The sequence below is a fragment of the Mytilus trossulus genome, chromosome 5 (genome assembly GCF_036588685.1).
Source record: "Mytilus trossulus isolate FHL-02 chromosome 5, PNRI_Mtr1.1.1.hap1, whole genome shotgun sequence".
NCBI lineage: Eukaryota > Metazoa > Mollusca > Bivalvia > Mytilida > Mytilidae > Mytilus > Mytilus trossulus.
Window position 1 is genome coordinate 16885306 of NC_086377.1, and position 16155 is coordinate 16901460.

The window sequence follows — 16155 nt, forward strand, 5'->3', positions numbered from 1 at the left end:
GTATGTCACTCAAAATATGTGAAGATAGATACTGACACAGAGATTGCAAAACTAGTCATTTTGAGCCTCTCAATACTTGTATTTCTGTGTATGGAACAAAAGAAATGGGTCATGTCAAAAATTAAAATACACCAATTTTGTCATTGTTTACTACACAATCACTCGGTTTCGTCTATACAATTTAATGTATATATCACCCGGTTTTTTATTTTTGTTTTAAAAAAAAACAACAATTTATGAAAAGCGGATGTGAACATTGTCTTTCGAAAGAATTAAAATATATTTTTATTGTAAAGTAAACTTGGCGTGTTTAAATTTAATATCTTAAACGGGCACTTTTGGACGCAGGTAATTATAGTAATACACATTTTCCTAATGAAAGGCGTATCCGGTATTTCACTGATCTTCAAACTAATTTTAAATGGAATATAAATACTCAATAGCAAACACTGATGTCTAATTTTTTTTAACATTATGATATTTTTATATAGAATTTGAGAAACATCGCAATATGTGACCCCCCCTTTTTTTACAAAAAAAAAAACCTAAATAACGCTTAATAAACAAAATTTAGAACATCACCAAAAAGTATGCAGAAGTTTAGATTTATATTACTAAGAAGTGTGTAAAGTTTGATGCAATAATGATAAATCGTTTTTGAGATATGGCGCGACATGTTAAAAAAACCACACTCCTGTTTTACTTACTAAGTCTTGTAACTCAAAAAGATTTAATTTGATTTTCACTAAAAGGTTTACAGATTGTTTGGCCATTACAAGCAATAACTTTGTTAAGTTTCATGAAAACTGGATAAGCTGTTCTCAAGTAACGGTGCGACATGTTCACGATGGACAGAAGGATAGACGGATAGATAGACGGACGGACGGACAGAATGACTGATAGATGGAGGAACGGACGGATAGAAGGAAGGACAGACGGACGGACGGGTGTATACAATCATACGTCCTGTTAAAATTGTGACGGGCGTGTAAAAACGCAGTGAAATGAAAAAAAACCTCTTAATTAAAGGTCAATCAGTTTTATAAGGATATTGGCCAAGTCGATTTATTTGTATATCTTGACTTCCTAAGTCATGTTTGCTATATGACTTTTATATGTTTGAAAATAATAGATCGAAATTGATAAAAAGAACTTCAAATTCGTAATTTAAGGGCCATGCAATAACTCCTTTAACAACTTATGTGAGAATTTTATAGTAAATTGACAAATGGTAGAGCTCAACATTTTGAAGATAATCATCTGACCCTTTTCGAATTTTCTATGTCACCGGCTGTTTTTAAATAATTGACAACATGCACTTGCATTTCCCCCCTTTATTTATTTATAGCCATGACGGCCATTTTGGTTGACAAGCGGGGTCACAGTAAACTTTTTAAAACTAGATACCCTAATTATAATTAAATCAAACACATGATTTTAGATAAGGTTTGTTAAGTGGGTCTTATTGGGGTCTAAGCGTGACGCGGGATTGCCGATTTTTTGTAAGCGTGACAAGGGAAAGTCAAATTATTGTGTCGTGAAAACGGGAAATGAGGTCTTGGAGGACCCGGGAAATGACAAAAAAAAATAAGAATTGCTTACGTACATAGTGTAAGCGGGATACGGGAATCTGACAAAACAGTAAGCGGGATCCGGGATCGGAACCCCCCAATGAGACTCCATGTTAAATTCAGCCTAGTAATATTAATTTTAGATGTGAAAATGTATGTAAAAAATTGTATTGAAAGACAATGAAAGACGGTCGACCGGTGCCAAAGTGATAAAAAATACTTTTCCTGTTGGGTCAAGTGAGCTAAAAACAACCAAGAATTCCAAACAAAATTACACCGTTCCTGAATTTAAAAAAAAATGTGTAACAACTGAAGATTTCAAATTTCCGGAACGAGATAACTTGGACATAGCAAACAACTTCACTGGCGTTTTTTCTTCTTCAATGAAAGAGGTCAATAGGGAAAAAATCGTTAGATCTGTGTTCCATACTTGTATATGCTGCTTTGAATTCAAATCACTTAGTCTCGTTTGTTTAAAAATATCAATGAGAATGTTTATAATAAACATAATCAAACTCGCTGACCTTTTTCTTTCGTTCCATACTCAGAAATACAAGTATCAAGATGCTCAAAATGACAAGTTTTTTAATCTCCGTGTCAGTATCTATCTTCCCGTACCTTTCTTTCAGTACAATGTGAACAATTTAACGAGAAATTAAACAATTTCGAGGCAAGGTTCACTCAATTCGTCATTTTGACGTGCATTTTTACTTATTTCTACTTTAAATAATATAAAACGGTGGTAGAAAATATTGCATATCACAATAGAAAATATTTGTATATATGTTTAAATATATTCTTTGATATCATAAAAAAAAGAAAATAAGGAGAAACCTATCTTTATCTGTCTATAGATGTTCCGTCATTGTACCGGATGTAATGGTATTTATCAAAACTTCAATATTTGAAAATATCTTAAATGTCTTAGTAGCATATGAATTGGCCAAATAAGCGAAGAATTATAATCTAGCATAGTTCAGCCAATGATTTGTATAGTTTCTGTTAAATAAAATATTGTTGGTGTTTTGGCGACTAAACCAGCAACATTGCCGTTATTAAATAAAAATATAAAACTTTCGCCATCTGATAATGATAGGTTAAAATGTTCATTAAAATGTATAATATTTGTTTTAAAACTACATATAATGGGCATTTTATATTGACATGAAGTTCATCTTCAATAGTAGAGCTACAACATCTGTCATCTCGTAGACTTCTTTTCTTTCATACTTTCCAGTTTCATTTTTTTTTAGTGGAGCTACCCCATATCTAAATTTTGCAAACGCACTTTTGTTTTTAATTGACAGAATATTTTTTAACAAATAACCGTCATGAATCTGTATGAACGTTATGTACGATGATGTTTATAAAGTGTTCAAAAGAAAGTAAGAATGACTGTAAGTTTTATTTAAAGTCGGAACAAATATATACTAATATACTTTAACCGTGAGAAAAAATATACGCTTTAATATAAGGTTTTTCTATAACCGACTATCATACAAAAATCGCAATGTATGAACGTTACACAATTAGAAATGAACGTTTGACAAATGCACGTTATCTGATATACACTATTATAAACGATTGACGAAGGCACGATACAGGTTAAGAATGAATGATTGATGAACGCACGATACACGCACGATACACGGTTAAGAATGAATGATTGATGAGCGCACGATACACGCACGATACACGATTAAGAATACACGATGCACGCACGTTACACGGAACGATGAATGATGAACGCACGATTGGTACACGCACGATACACGCACGCAACACGCACGATACACGATGAACGCACGGAATAATGGGCAGTTTGAATTTTAGAAGGTCTGTATATACCATCGAGTCCGAACAATTTTTGCCGGTGTGTTCTAGACACAGTGCACTTGTTAATTCATTTTCATCTTCAAAGTATGTAAATGTGTACAAAATATATTTTGTCTTCTGTGTTTACTTTTGCGTTTGTTGTCTAAAATAGTTAACGTAAGTAGTCCCCCTTGATGAAAACCTGAATCTCAAAACTAATACGGGACAGACAGTTAATTTACGCATTTTATAGTCCTTCGCTACTATTTTATTTTTACAATATATCTGCAATGCTACTATAATTTATAGATAACAACCAACGCCAGTGGAGGATCTAGAAATTTTCATAAGTGGGGACCCACTGACTGACCAAAGAGGGGTCCCGTTTCAGTCACACTTCAGTGATTCCCTATATAAGCAACCAATTTTTTTCCCAAAAAGGGGGGCACGGCCCCCTCCCCTAAATCCGCCTCTGAAAGCCCTTTCAATGATTAAGAACAAAGTTGTAAACATCAAAGCTACAAGTTGCGTAAATTAGTCATGTCGCAAATCTATACACGGGAATTATAAATTCTATTTTATCCTGCATGATTAAATATTGTTCGTAAAAAATCTTCTGTTTACATATTCGAAATTATATTCAAGTTCTTAAAGAGAAAAAAGGGCAAGTTTAGATAAGTTTATGAGTTAAACAAATTGAACATTCAATAACAGGTACTCCGATTACGTTACGTAACTTTACATCGACGTTTTCGCATTATGACGTTTACCTCCATAAGCCTGGAAATGTCATGGCGGGTCACATATGTTCATTATGACATAATATATATATTCACAAAGTTTTATCGCTATATGTGCAGTAATAAAGGAGAAATTCAATATTTAATGAAAAAATATTAACTACTTCCTGTAGGTCGTGACGTTTTCTCCTGGTATTTGCATGCCGGGATTTAAAATACAATCATTAAAAGTCTTGGTTTTTAATCATATTTTAACGTAATCGTAAGCGCGCCGATGACTTATGCTTTATCTAATAACCATCCGATAAAAAGAAGATAAAACGCACAGACGTTCAATTGTACATATTCATGAGATAAATTTTCTATGTTAAACGTATATATTCGAATTATTTTTGTAGACAACACAAAAAGTTATAAATTTATTTTTAATTAATGTATTTTCGGACTGATAAGGTGAACAAAGTAAAGTACAATAATCTGTAAAGACAATATGTTGGTGTACTCTTATTGACCTTTTACTATCTCTGCTATGACTTGGTTGATACGATGTGTGTATTCGCGGTTCTGTGGCAATGCTCGTAGATGGCTTGTTGAAAGGTAAATTGTTATTTGCACTTCGGTATTTAACCACGCCTCTCGGGCACACCTTGCCACGTGTGACTGTCTATTCGGATCAGTAAATTATAAGACAAGGGACCATTCAATACACATATTTAAAATATATATTCAAGTTGGTGACAAATAAAAATTGATCGCCGTGGAATTATTTAATTATATTTGGTGCTATTATTTATTTGAATTCAAATAAGTTAATTTACTAAGAAATACACAATTTTCGGTTAAAGACGGGAAACTTAATTCATATGTCCGAATGAAATGATTTACACCTTTTGTCCTTGATTGATGTCTAATAAAAAGGAGAACTTAGAAATTATAAATAGCTTTACCAAAGTACTTTTATTTGTCTTTATTAGGCAAATAAATGAATGAGAACACTTAGATTTAGACTTTTTAAAAGCCACGTATAAATTAATAACTGGAACTCACTGAAGATAACTCTACCGAAGCGGAATATAATATGAACAAATAAAGAAAAAATACTTTTGTACTTGAGAAGTGTTAAAAAAATTGACAGCAAATTTAAGGTCTTCTTGGAATGGAATCGAAAAATTACGAATACATATTCTTTATCAAGACAAGTGTGAAAAACGTCAACCAAATTTAATCATAATCGGGGACGTCCTTATTAAAATAGTCTTCATCTCACAACGTATAATACTTAATAACTATTTGACCAAAGATGTTTAAAAACAAAAGACAACGAATTTAATGTCATCTTTCCCTATTTTTTTAATGTAATTATAAGTCTGTTCAACTGGCAAGAATACCCCTAAAGCGGTCAAATATCTGACAAGCTGTTTATTCTTTAAATTTGCTGTCATTGAATATCAAGAAAGAAAATAAATCCCGAAAATGAGTTGAAACTTTAATACTCAATAGCTTTCCTAGAAAATATTCACATCCCTCGGGGATTATAAGTGTACGTCCAGTTGCATATGTCGGAACAATTGTGGTGATGACAAATTTCTTTCTTTATTCGAGAACAATCTAATTGATATATAAATCTGTGATTTTACTATGTTCATAACTTCGATGAACCAAAGCAAGTTATAGATCGACCTGTATTTAAATCAAATTGGTCCTCTTCTTCTTCTTCTTTTGGTATACAATAGTCTATCTAATTGGATGATTACATACTGTTGGTATACGTGGACTAGTCTATTTACAAAACTTTTACCCCAATTTGCACAAAATGTATGTTTCTTTCTTATGTTCAATGTATACATGTATAGTTCCGTAACTTTATATCCGGGCGTATAAACGAATCGTCGACAAGTGCGCACATTTTTTTTAATCAACATTTCTGGAATGATCCAACTTTGTCCTTTACTATTGACAAGGAGTAAATATTACATTTTCCCAGAGACATATAATACAATTATATGTCTCTGATTTTCCCAAATTAACCCTTGGAAAAAATACGTATATTTGTATATCTTCAATTTTTTTTTTTTTTTTTTTTTTTGGTATCATTTTTTTTTTATAAATAATATTCTTTACACCAGAAATTTTATTTATAAACAAGCGTATGAGTTAAGTAATGACTAGTATATTATATCACTTTCGGACACGCAAGACAGAGATGTATATTATACATGCACCTGATAGTTCAAAATGGAAATTTATAAGTTATCGGCCGTGTACACTGATCAATACCTACAGAAGTGAAACGATGCATGAACTTGCAAGTCCGACAGGAAATCGCTTGAATACCTGGACGTGTCACCTTACACCCCTCACAATACCTTTGGGAGTAATACCTTAAGCCATGCGGGTGATCAGTGGAGCGAAGATCCTAATTTATTTGATTACTTGAATTATGAACGAATTAGATTTTCGAAAACAATTTTTACGGAACACTTATCTATGATTTGAACTTTGACTTTTTAACTAATTCCAATATTAACAGTTTAAAAATAACAGACTATATGGTTATTAAAAAAATAAGAACATTTTCCGTATCAAGTTAGTTAGTCAGATAAAACAACCGTACGATTGACAAGATATCGACACGTTATTACGACTACATCGGTTACTGTAGTTTTGTTTCTTTGTGGTTTATAGACATATCGTGATTTTTATTTGGACAAGATAACAAAATGGCGGAACGAAGATAACTGATACTCAAAATTTAAAATCGATGGTGATCTCTTATCTAGCGGAATAAAACTTTAATATTTATAAATTTGAGCATTTTAATACAGAATGGACATAATATCAATTTTTGATTTTTTTGCGAAGTTTCCCTTTAACAGGTGCATTAGTTCATAGGCAAGGTAATTTGTCAATCTATTTTTACATTAATGATTGAAAATAAAAATATGCTAACTTTAAATTTTATTTTCTCCTGCAATCAGCACCTAATTGTACAAACAACAGGTACATACATGAAATTTGTTTTAAGTGTTTATTTGTACTGGTCTCTGTCATTATGCGGACCGGAAACAGGGCCCGTTACGCTTAACTACATATTAACCATACATATACTTTACGGTTTGCTCTAAATGCCACTATGGGAAAGAAGCAGCATATGTCTGTTTATAGGTAGAGAAGATTATGTGAATTTAAGATCAGCAGTCGGTTTTTCCTAAAAAATACTAAAGACTAAGATTTATCGACATTTTGTTAATTTATGATAATTATCACTTTTGATTTAACTATCTTATGAAGGTACAATATGAATGAATGAATGAATACTTTATTGCAAAAAGCATATATATGCTATAGCAACGAAAAACATATTTACAACATGACAAATGATAAACAGCAGAGAACAATACATATAAATCATTACAAGAAAGCAAATAACATTAAGTAACAATATGTGATCTGATTGACCACGCAGATTTTATGTAGTTACACAATTTTTTAATATGTAAAATAGACTTTGATTTAAAAAGATACTGTAATTTAGTAAGGTTTGGCCAAGAACAATAGAATTTTGGCAAATATATAGGCCTAATTGATCTATAGGCAGGGCATACTAGTAAAAAGTGGTATTCGTTTTCAACACACTGCATATTACAACATTTACATAAACGTAATTCTCTAGCCATGCCAGTATATCTTCCTGTTTCAATATTCAGTTTAAATGTACCACTTCGCAATTTAGTTAAAAAGTGTGAATTATAACAAAAATCTAAATAATCCTCAAACCTAAATTCTAACTTTATATCCTTATAAATACTAAGTTTTTCGCTCTTTTCTACATATGATAACCAGCTTTGTATATACTGATCTATAATTCTATTTTTAATTACATAAAAAAATTCAGTAGTATGTAGTTCAGATTGTTGATACCATATATAATTGAGACCACTATCAAATAGTAAGTCACGTACATTAGAAGCCCAGTTTTTTTTGCCATTATTGGCATCATCAAGTAACAATTTATAAACATCATAAACAATAGGTGTTTTGTTACATAAGATATTCAACCAATATTTCAAAATTCTAAATTTTCTCATAATGTACATAGGAAAATGGCCCAATTCTCCATATAAAAAACAATTTGGGACAGATTTGCCAACTTTTAAAATATATCGACAGAAATGATTGTGAATAATCTCAACATCTTTACCTCGATTGAAACCCCATATTTCCGAAGCGTAATTAAGAACAGAGGCCACCATACTGTCAAATAGATCAAGTTGTTTCTTCTTTGACAAGAACAAATCTTTCACTGAGTTTAACAATGACGATAGAGCTCGTGATCCCTGTTGAGACACACGTTTCTGAGTCTGTAAGAATTTTCCATTAAAATAAAACATCATGCCAAGATATATACAGGAATTTACAATTTCTAGCTCTTTATTGTCGTAGAAGAATCTGGCACTTACTGGTTGCCATCCATTTCTAAATACTATAACTTTTGTTTTTTCAGTATTAACTTCAATGTTCCACTTATGACAGTATTTCAATAATTTATCTAAAATATGAAAATGATTAATTACATATTTGCTTACAGGTGTAAACGCATATAAAAAAATTGGATATAGCTTCTTTGATTTCACTCAGTATACCCACGATGTCAATCTGAATATAAGTGTTCTGCTTGAAATATTGAAAGGTAATACATTAACGTTTGAAATTGATATATACTCAACAACTAAAGTAACGCACAACTGTTTCCCGTATACAATAGTTGTTTTGTGTCAAACAATCATACATCTCTACTATATATATTATAAACTTTACGAACGAAGAAATCAATCCAAAGTTTCACGGAGAAATCATTTTAATAAATAAATTAATAGTTTTGATTATAACTTTCTATAAATTTCATTTGTCATGTATTTCATATCTGTAAAATAATATAGAAAACCTAAATGGTCAGCTGAGTATTCAAAATCAGAAAATGAAAATTTTAATTATTTTTTGTGCCAAAACCTCTAGATTTTTCATTTCAGACTTTAAGCAGTCCCATGGTAAAGTGTTGCATTTACAGATGGACAGTGCATCAAACAATAAAAATTGCCATATGATCGCATTTGGAGGTGTATTAGTGCATAGAAAGATTTTCAAAGAGGTCAATAGTATATTATATAAATACGTTAACCAATCAAAATACTAGATACATACGAAGCCGGTGATAATAAATACTTTGGTCCGATCTAAGTTTGGTATTTGAAAATTGTTAATTAATAAAAATCAGATTTAAAAAAAATGGTTTGAAAAAAGTTGAATTTACACTACTAGAAACTGTATTACAAAACAACTGAAAGAATATTATGATGTGTATATTTTGACAATTTGCCACAGTTGATTTGATCAACAAGAAAAATCTTTACTGTGTAAAAGTTAATATGGGGATGGTTTTAATAATGTTTGTTTATGTAATTGGGGTTTCTTTGTAATATATATATATATAGATGTTGTCGTAATTCATTTACTTTTTTATTTATTCACAGTGCTAACGATTCCGTTTGATTGATAAATATGATTAAAAAATGTCGTTTTATTTTATAACTATTCCTTATCATTGTAGGTTTATTTACACATGTTACCAGTTGGTCACACGCATGAGGTTGGTTATTTTAATGCAATAGAATGATTAAATTGTTTATGCTTCTTATTCAACCTATAGAAATTACATACACATATCTGGGGTGGATTTAGTAAGTTCAAGAAAGAGGGTCCCAACCCAGGCTGTAGTAGTGGGGGTCAACTGTATGGTCCCTTTCAAATGCATTGATCGTCCATATAAAAGGCTGGTTCTACAATTACACGAATAAATGGAGAGTCCTTTTTTGGGGTAATAAGATGATGTGGTATAAGACAACTCTCCATCCAAGTCACAAATTATAGTAATAAAAAGATATATGAATTTCTTTGATTTTGAACTACAAAATGGGTCGAAATTTGCTTCGTTTATAGCAATCATAGATTAGCAATACAATTGATATTGCGTTTTATAACGCCAAATTTACTCAAGTAACAACAAATATTACAAGCATATTAAAACAAATTGAACGGGACCAAGATTATGGCTATTATCATTTCTGGTCAGTTATTTTCTAAATATGCAATAAAAATTATGAGTCATTTTCAAAGGGACTTACACGTATGCATATGACTTACACGCATGCATATGTTTAATGAACAATTACCTTTTTAGATGACATACCACAAAGATCTTCATTGTATAAAAACAATGCTTTATCTATATATTTGTTTTAGGATGTTGACGCCATGTTTCACAGCATTGCCGAAGTTTTAAAAGTTGATGTTATTACCTTCAAAGGTATATATACAAAAATATCTGTAGTAGTATGTTTAATGCAGAATGATTTCCTTCATTTTTGTTCTCTATAAAAAGAAATAGGAAAATAGTATTCTGGATTTATATAATGCAAATAATGTATATGTTGTTTCAATATTTGATATGGAAAATTACAAACCTCATTTTATTGGCAAAACTCATGACCACCACACCTATGGGTACATTGTATACAATGGCAATATCCAAGCATTAAAAATGATATTGTTGAAACTATTCAACTTCATAGAATGAAAAAACTGCAATGATTTTTTATAAATATGTTACAGATCTTATTCAGCAGATTAAGAAGGTAGGGTTCATAAAAACCGCTACAAGCATACAGACCGTATGGGATGTGAAATCTTGGCTGGAGCCAACAATGGCAGGTTGTCATAATTTTAATGACTGCTTTCACATCCAAATTCATTATAATGAAGGTAATATTCCATACAGAATTAAAATGAAACACACTTTTTTTACCAAACAATTATTAATATCTGAAGTGTTCAGTAGGATTTATTAGTCTACCAAATTGTGCAAGCAATCATATTGCTTTCTGCGGTTGACACACCCGTTGGTATGATAGATATCAACTGTTAACCAGTGTATACCTCTTGATTTGAACATATAATTTTTACTTTTTTTAACGACGAATTAATATGAATCCAAAGGTTTATTCGGTTTGTTAACAAAAACAAGGTGTTGCAATACGGAGCAGAAAATGCTGATAAAAAGGAAATACCGGTTATGCACTTGACACTTTTCTTTTAATCGTAATATGTCTGTAAATGTTATCGTTTTAAAATGCATATTATGCTTGTTATTGCTCAACAATTAAGACATTGGGACATATTAGATTAGCTTATTATTACCCGCTTTTAAACTGAATAAGTTAATCACATGTTATGAATTCATTTTCTAATGATTCAGTATCAGATTGTGTTTTAAAGTCACTAGTCCTTTATTATCTTTATTTTTTTTTATTATAATGTAAAGGTAGTGTTAGAATATTTATCATTGTACAATAAAAAATTAAGCGAACACAATCTTTATTTAAGACGGGAAGATAGTCTGGAACTATAAAAAATGGGCCAAAAGTCAGAAATGGTTGCCTGACAGTAATGACAGAACATCCTATTTGAATGACCAAGATAAGAATGGCATTGTCATATTCAAGGTAATTTAAACACTTATTATTAAAATAGTTAATAGTATTTTATCAATAATTACATAATTCATGCAGATGTTTATCACAGTTTTTGAAGTGGGGTTTTAATGTAGTTTAACCCAACAAAAACTGTTGGAACATCTTTAATTTCAATACCATCCTGTGATATGGACTGTCCATCTTATTTTTATAATCATCACTTTTAAACTTTCTTATCTAAACATTTTTTTTACACAGTACTCCAAACTGGTAAGTATTGTTTTTTGTTTAGGTATACTATTCTCACACCATCAACAATAAACAAAAAGACAAATTCGTGCTAAAGATCAGTTATTCTAATGCAACAACGTTTGTAACGTTCATTTTGATTGGATAACGTCACTTTCTTACATGGCATCAATTGACAATTGATGCTATGGGACCTACGCGCAAGCGCAGACGGCATATGACAGATTTTAAATACATGTTTTAACGTTGTTTTCTGTCAGTTTCATTAGAATGGAGATAACAATATTGTATTTTAAGCTCCGACGGCATCAATTGGGGATTTGATGGTCGCAAATACCCGTTTACTGTCTCCGCTAACGCGTCGCCAGTAAACTTAATTTGCGACCATCAAATCCCCAATTGATGCCATCGGAGCTTAAAATACAATACAGTTATCTCCTAATTTAAGGCCTTCTATATACCTAACATACTAATTATTAAGTAAATGATTGGCTCATTTTTGAATGCCGTACAATGACCTGTATTTGTAAATGTCTTTGTCATATACACTCTGGTTGGGAATTGTCTCCTTGGAAATCACTCATTATCGTTTTGTTGTTGTAAACAACACTGTTGTATTTTAGAATTTGCCACCAGAGGATACTCCGTCTATAAAAGAACCATGTTGGTCGGAAGACTTGAAGAAACAGTTGCAAAACGTAAAAAGTAAACTGCTTGCAAGTGGTCTCTTGTTTGAAGAGGAGCAGGACTGGTGGGAAAATGTTACCACTGAAAACCTCCAAGAGCCAGTTTTGGAGGTATATACAGTTAATAATTTCTAGAATATCTAAAAACCGATATATTTTGTAACGTAAGGTAATGAATTTCATGATATTGTTGAAAGTTTTATAAGAAATATCTAAGATCTATTATTTTAAGTAAGGAAATTTGGTAAAAAGTAAAGGAAATAACAACTAATATGTATTTAATTTCTATGACACAATATAGTATCTATAAAATTCCTCTGACAGTCAATACTTCTTTCAGGCCAAGATATCCTTGATTCGACCTTATACGAAGGCTATACTTGTATAATACCGTTGATTGATACCGGATACATGATTAATACAAATATACCATTTGTTGAAGTAAACAGCAATGCTGTTCTATTGCTTTTGGTCTGCTTTTGTTGTGCATGTTGTTCAATGTCTTATAATTTCTTTTTATTTTCAGTCCTTACCATTTCCATATCATAAATTTGCTGACATATTACTTAAGTTATTTTCGGAATTTGTGTTTTAGGTACCAGAATGCCCATTAAAGTTTTTGCTACCATATGAGGGTATTGAAGAGGAATTAGTGATTCCAGAAGAACTGACAAATATAAAACAACGTCAGAAAAGAGTAAACGTTGTAAGTATATATGTTTTATTTTTTTAATTAATGTTTTATTACCTCATTTATTTTCTTGTGTCGTAACAATTTGTTTTTATCCAACTTAAATTGTTATGTTTTTCACTTTAAGTTATATTTTTCGGAAATAGCCGACTTTAGCAATAATAAAAGACCAGCTTGGAAAAAAAACAAGGAATTCATGTTATTTGAGGCTATTATTATATACCGTCAATATTATATGCTAATTGATCTATGTACATATGATTAAGTGCTGTAACATGCTTTATCATTTAAAATGTTCTATTTTGTTTGTAGGTTTATTCCGGAAAGTACGTTCCGCCCAGTAAAAGACTGATGTTGGAACAGTCTGAGCCGGTTAATTCTCATGATGCGCAAATACAAAATGTCAACGAAATAGGTAAATTAATTTTGTATATACTGTTTTGGAGAAGACGACGCTTCAATAAATTAGGGAAAATTACATGCAAATATAGGAGTGAATAGGACATGTCTAACGTAAATTGAGTAAAATCTGATTCAGTCGATTTTGGTTCTTTTGGAACATCACCTGTTTCAATTCTCAATTTTATTTGATAAATATTGAAAAAAGTATATTTTCTATATAGTTATATAATTTAATGTTGGATTAACGCGTCTTCTAATTGGCTGACGTTATTTTGTTACAAGTCTATAGACATAATTTAGTCATGTGACTGTGACGTCATCAGCTTTTTTCTAAAATGGAATTTATAATTAAATTATAAGAAATCACTGTAATTTTTTTTCTGTCTATTAGAAATAACATAACAAATGTGGTGCACACTGTTAAATAATCTGCTACGCGCGTTATTCAGTGTGCACCAATTTTTTTATGTTATTTCGTCATAGACAGAAAAAATATAACAGTCATTCCTTAATTGAAATATCAAAAAATTAATACAAATTATTTTATTACTTTCAGAAGGCCGATTTCCAGTGGTGACCAAGAGTGGAAGAAGAGCAACAAAATTTGTAGCATTGCATGACTAAAGACACATGACACATACTGTACAAATATTTTTATTTTGTTTGTTTTTACTATAACAAACCCAAACTCCTTATTTATTGGGTTGTTACAGTTAAGGATCCGAATAACATTGAGAATGGAAAGGGGACTGTGTCAGAGAGACAACAACCCTACCATAAAGCAGACAATAACAAACTACCACTAATGAGTTTTCAATGCATCCAGATACTCCAGCACCAAGAACGTGCTCCTGCTTTTCCCTAAACAAAAATGTACACTAGTACACAGTAATAAAAGACGTCCTAATAAACTCCGAAATACACACAAGAAAATGAAATAAAAAATCATACAAGAGTAATAAAGGCCGATGGCTCATAACTTGGGACAGGCGAAAAATGCGGCGTAGATCTCAACCCCCCTAAAATACATTTGGCCAAAAGCATTCATATATTGTTATATGTGTATGTCATATTATATGTCAGTTAGCACCGGTAAAGAGTTTTTCAAATGCAATCAAACCACATCTTTTTATCAATATACATATTGTTTTCACAATACGCGTAAATCCTGTTTTTAACAGATTAAACAAAGACACCATTTCAATGAGATGTTAATGCACTCTTTTATCTTCATGCCCCACCTACGAAAGTAGAGGGGCAGCATGTTTTCTGGTCTGTGGACTCGTTCGTTCGTTCGTCCTGTCTCAGGTTGGAGTTTTTGGTCAAGGTAGTTTTTTATGAAGTTGAATTCCAATCAACTTGAAACTTAGTACATCTGTTCCCTATGATATGGTCTGTCTGATTTTAATGTCCAATAAGAGTTTTAACCTCATTTTCACGGTCCATTGAACATTGAAATTGATACTGCGAGTCGTGCATCTGTGAACTTCAGACACATTCTTGATTTAAGAATACATTGTGTTATCTAAACACACCAGGCAAACCGGTTAAAGAAATGAAGAAGAATCCGAATTTTTTGTATCTGCATGTTATTATATTGAAGTGATCACATATGTTCAATATAAAAATCTTTGCACTACAGATCAAAATACCAATGTAAACAAAATTTAAGAAAAGAACAGAGGCTAATGGAAAGTGTATATCTATCAATGATACAAAATCAAGTCATTAACATAAGAAAAAGCAAATAAATGGTGCCGCAAGTTTCATTTTATTTATTGGCAGTGAATGTGACACCTATGCATCCAACACAGAACCAAACCTTATCTAAAATCACTGCCAGTTGAAGGCGGTCCATATTGATCACTGGCTTCACTGAATTCTTCCTGCACACTAAGAATTATGCCAAAACTGTAAATAATAGACCATGGAGTAATCTCATAATTCTTCATCCATTTTATGTCTGTATGCAGTTGCTAGAAATGGATTTTTGGTGGCGGCATTTTCTTTATTTTTTTATGGCCGGAGTGGCCAAAGAAAAACCTCGGATCTTCGAAAGAAAAACTAATCCTAGTCAATTAAGATAACAGTGGCAACCTCAATGTCGAGTCTAGTGATGACAGTAGTAACTACTAAGACGACTCGTCCACCTATGTCCGTATGCATTTATATAGACTTGAAAAATAAAGCTGAAGGTTCTCCATACAGCGGGATGGTATACAGATCTAAAAAATAAAAATAACAAAAATATAATTGGAGGTTTAACACACCAGGTTGGTCTGCAGTCATACATTACTGAAAAATAAAACCCAGAATAAATAGGGAGGTTCAGCATACACTAGGTAGTTATGCCAGCATACAAACATGGGGGGAAAATAATGGAGGTTCAGCATACACCAGGTTGGTATGCTAGCATACACACCTGAAAAATAAAATTAATAAAAAAAATGGAGGTTCAGCATACACCAGGTT

The 16155-nt window shown here is 31.5% G+C and overlaps 1 protein-coding gene across 1 annotated transcript; it reads left to right on the top strand.

The window, feature by feature from the left end:
- Positions 1–9744: 9744 nt before the first annotated feature.
- On the top strand, positions 9745–15936 carry LOC134719461 (uncharacterized). Its single transcript, XM_063582452.1, has 8 exons — positions 9745–9773; positions 10427–10490; positions 10796–10945; positions 11567–11685; positions 12528–12701; positions 13186–13296; positions 13594–13696; positions 14240–15936. The coding sequence occupies exons 1-8, from the start codon at positions 9747–9749 to the stop codon at positions 14305–14307; spliced, it is 816 nt and encodes a 271-aa protein (XP_063438522.1). The 5' UTR covers positions 9745–9746; the 3' UTR covers positions 14308–15936.
- The last annotated feature ends 219 nt before the right edge of the window (positions 15937–16155 follow it).

What these genes read in the sequence shown, in the direction of transcription:
- LOC134719461 (XM_063582452.1), top strand. Translation starts at nt 9,747, where the DNA reads ATGTTACCAGTTGGTCACACGCATGAG. An exon ending in CAGTTGGTCACACGCATGAG is followed by an intron (nt 9,774 to 10,426) that starts GTTGGTTATTTT and finishes TATTTGTTTTAG; the next exon opens with GATGTTGACGCCATGTTTCA. An exon ending in ATGGCATTGTCATATTCAAG is followed by an intron (nt 11,686 to 12,527) that starts GTAATTTAAACA and finishes GTTGTATTTTAG; the next exon opens with AATTTGCCACCAGAGGATAC.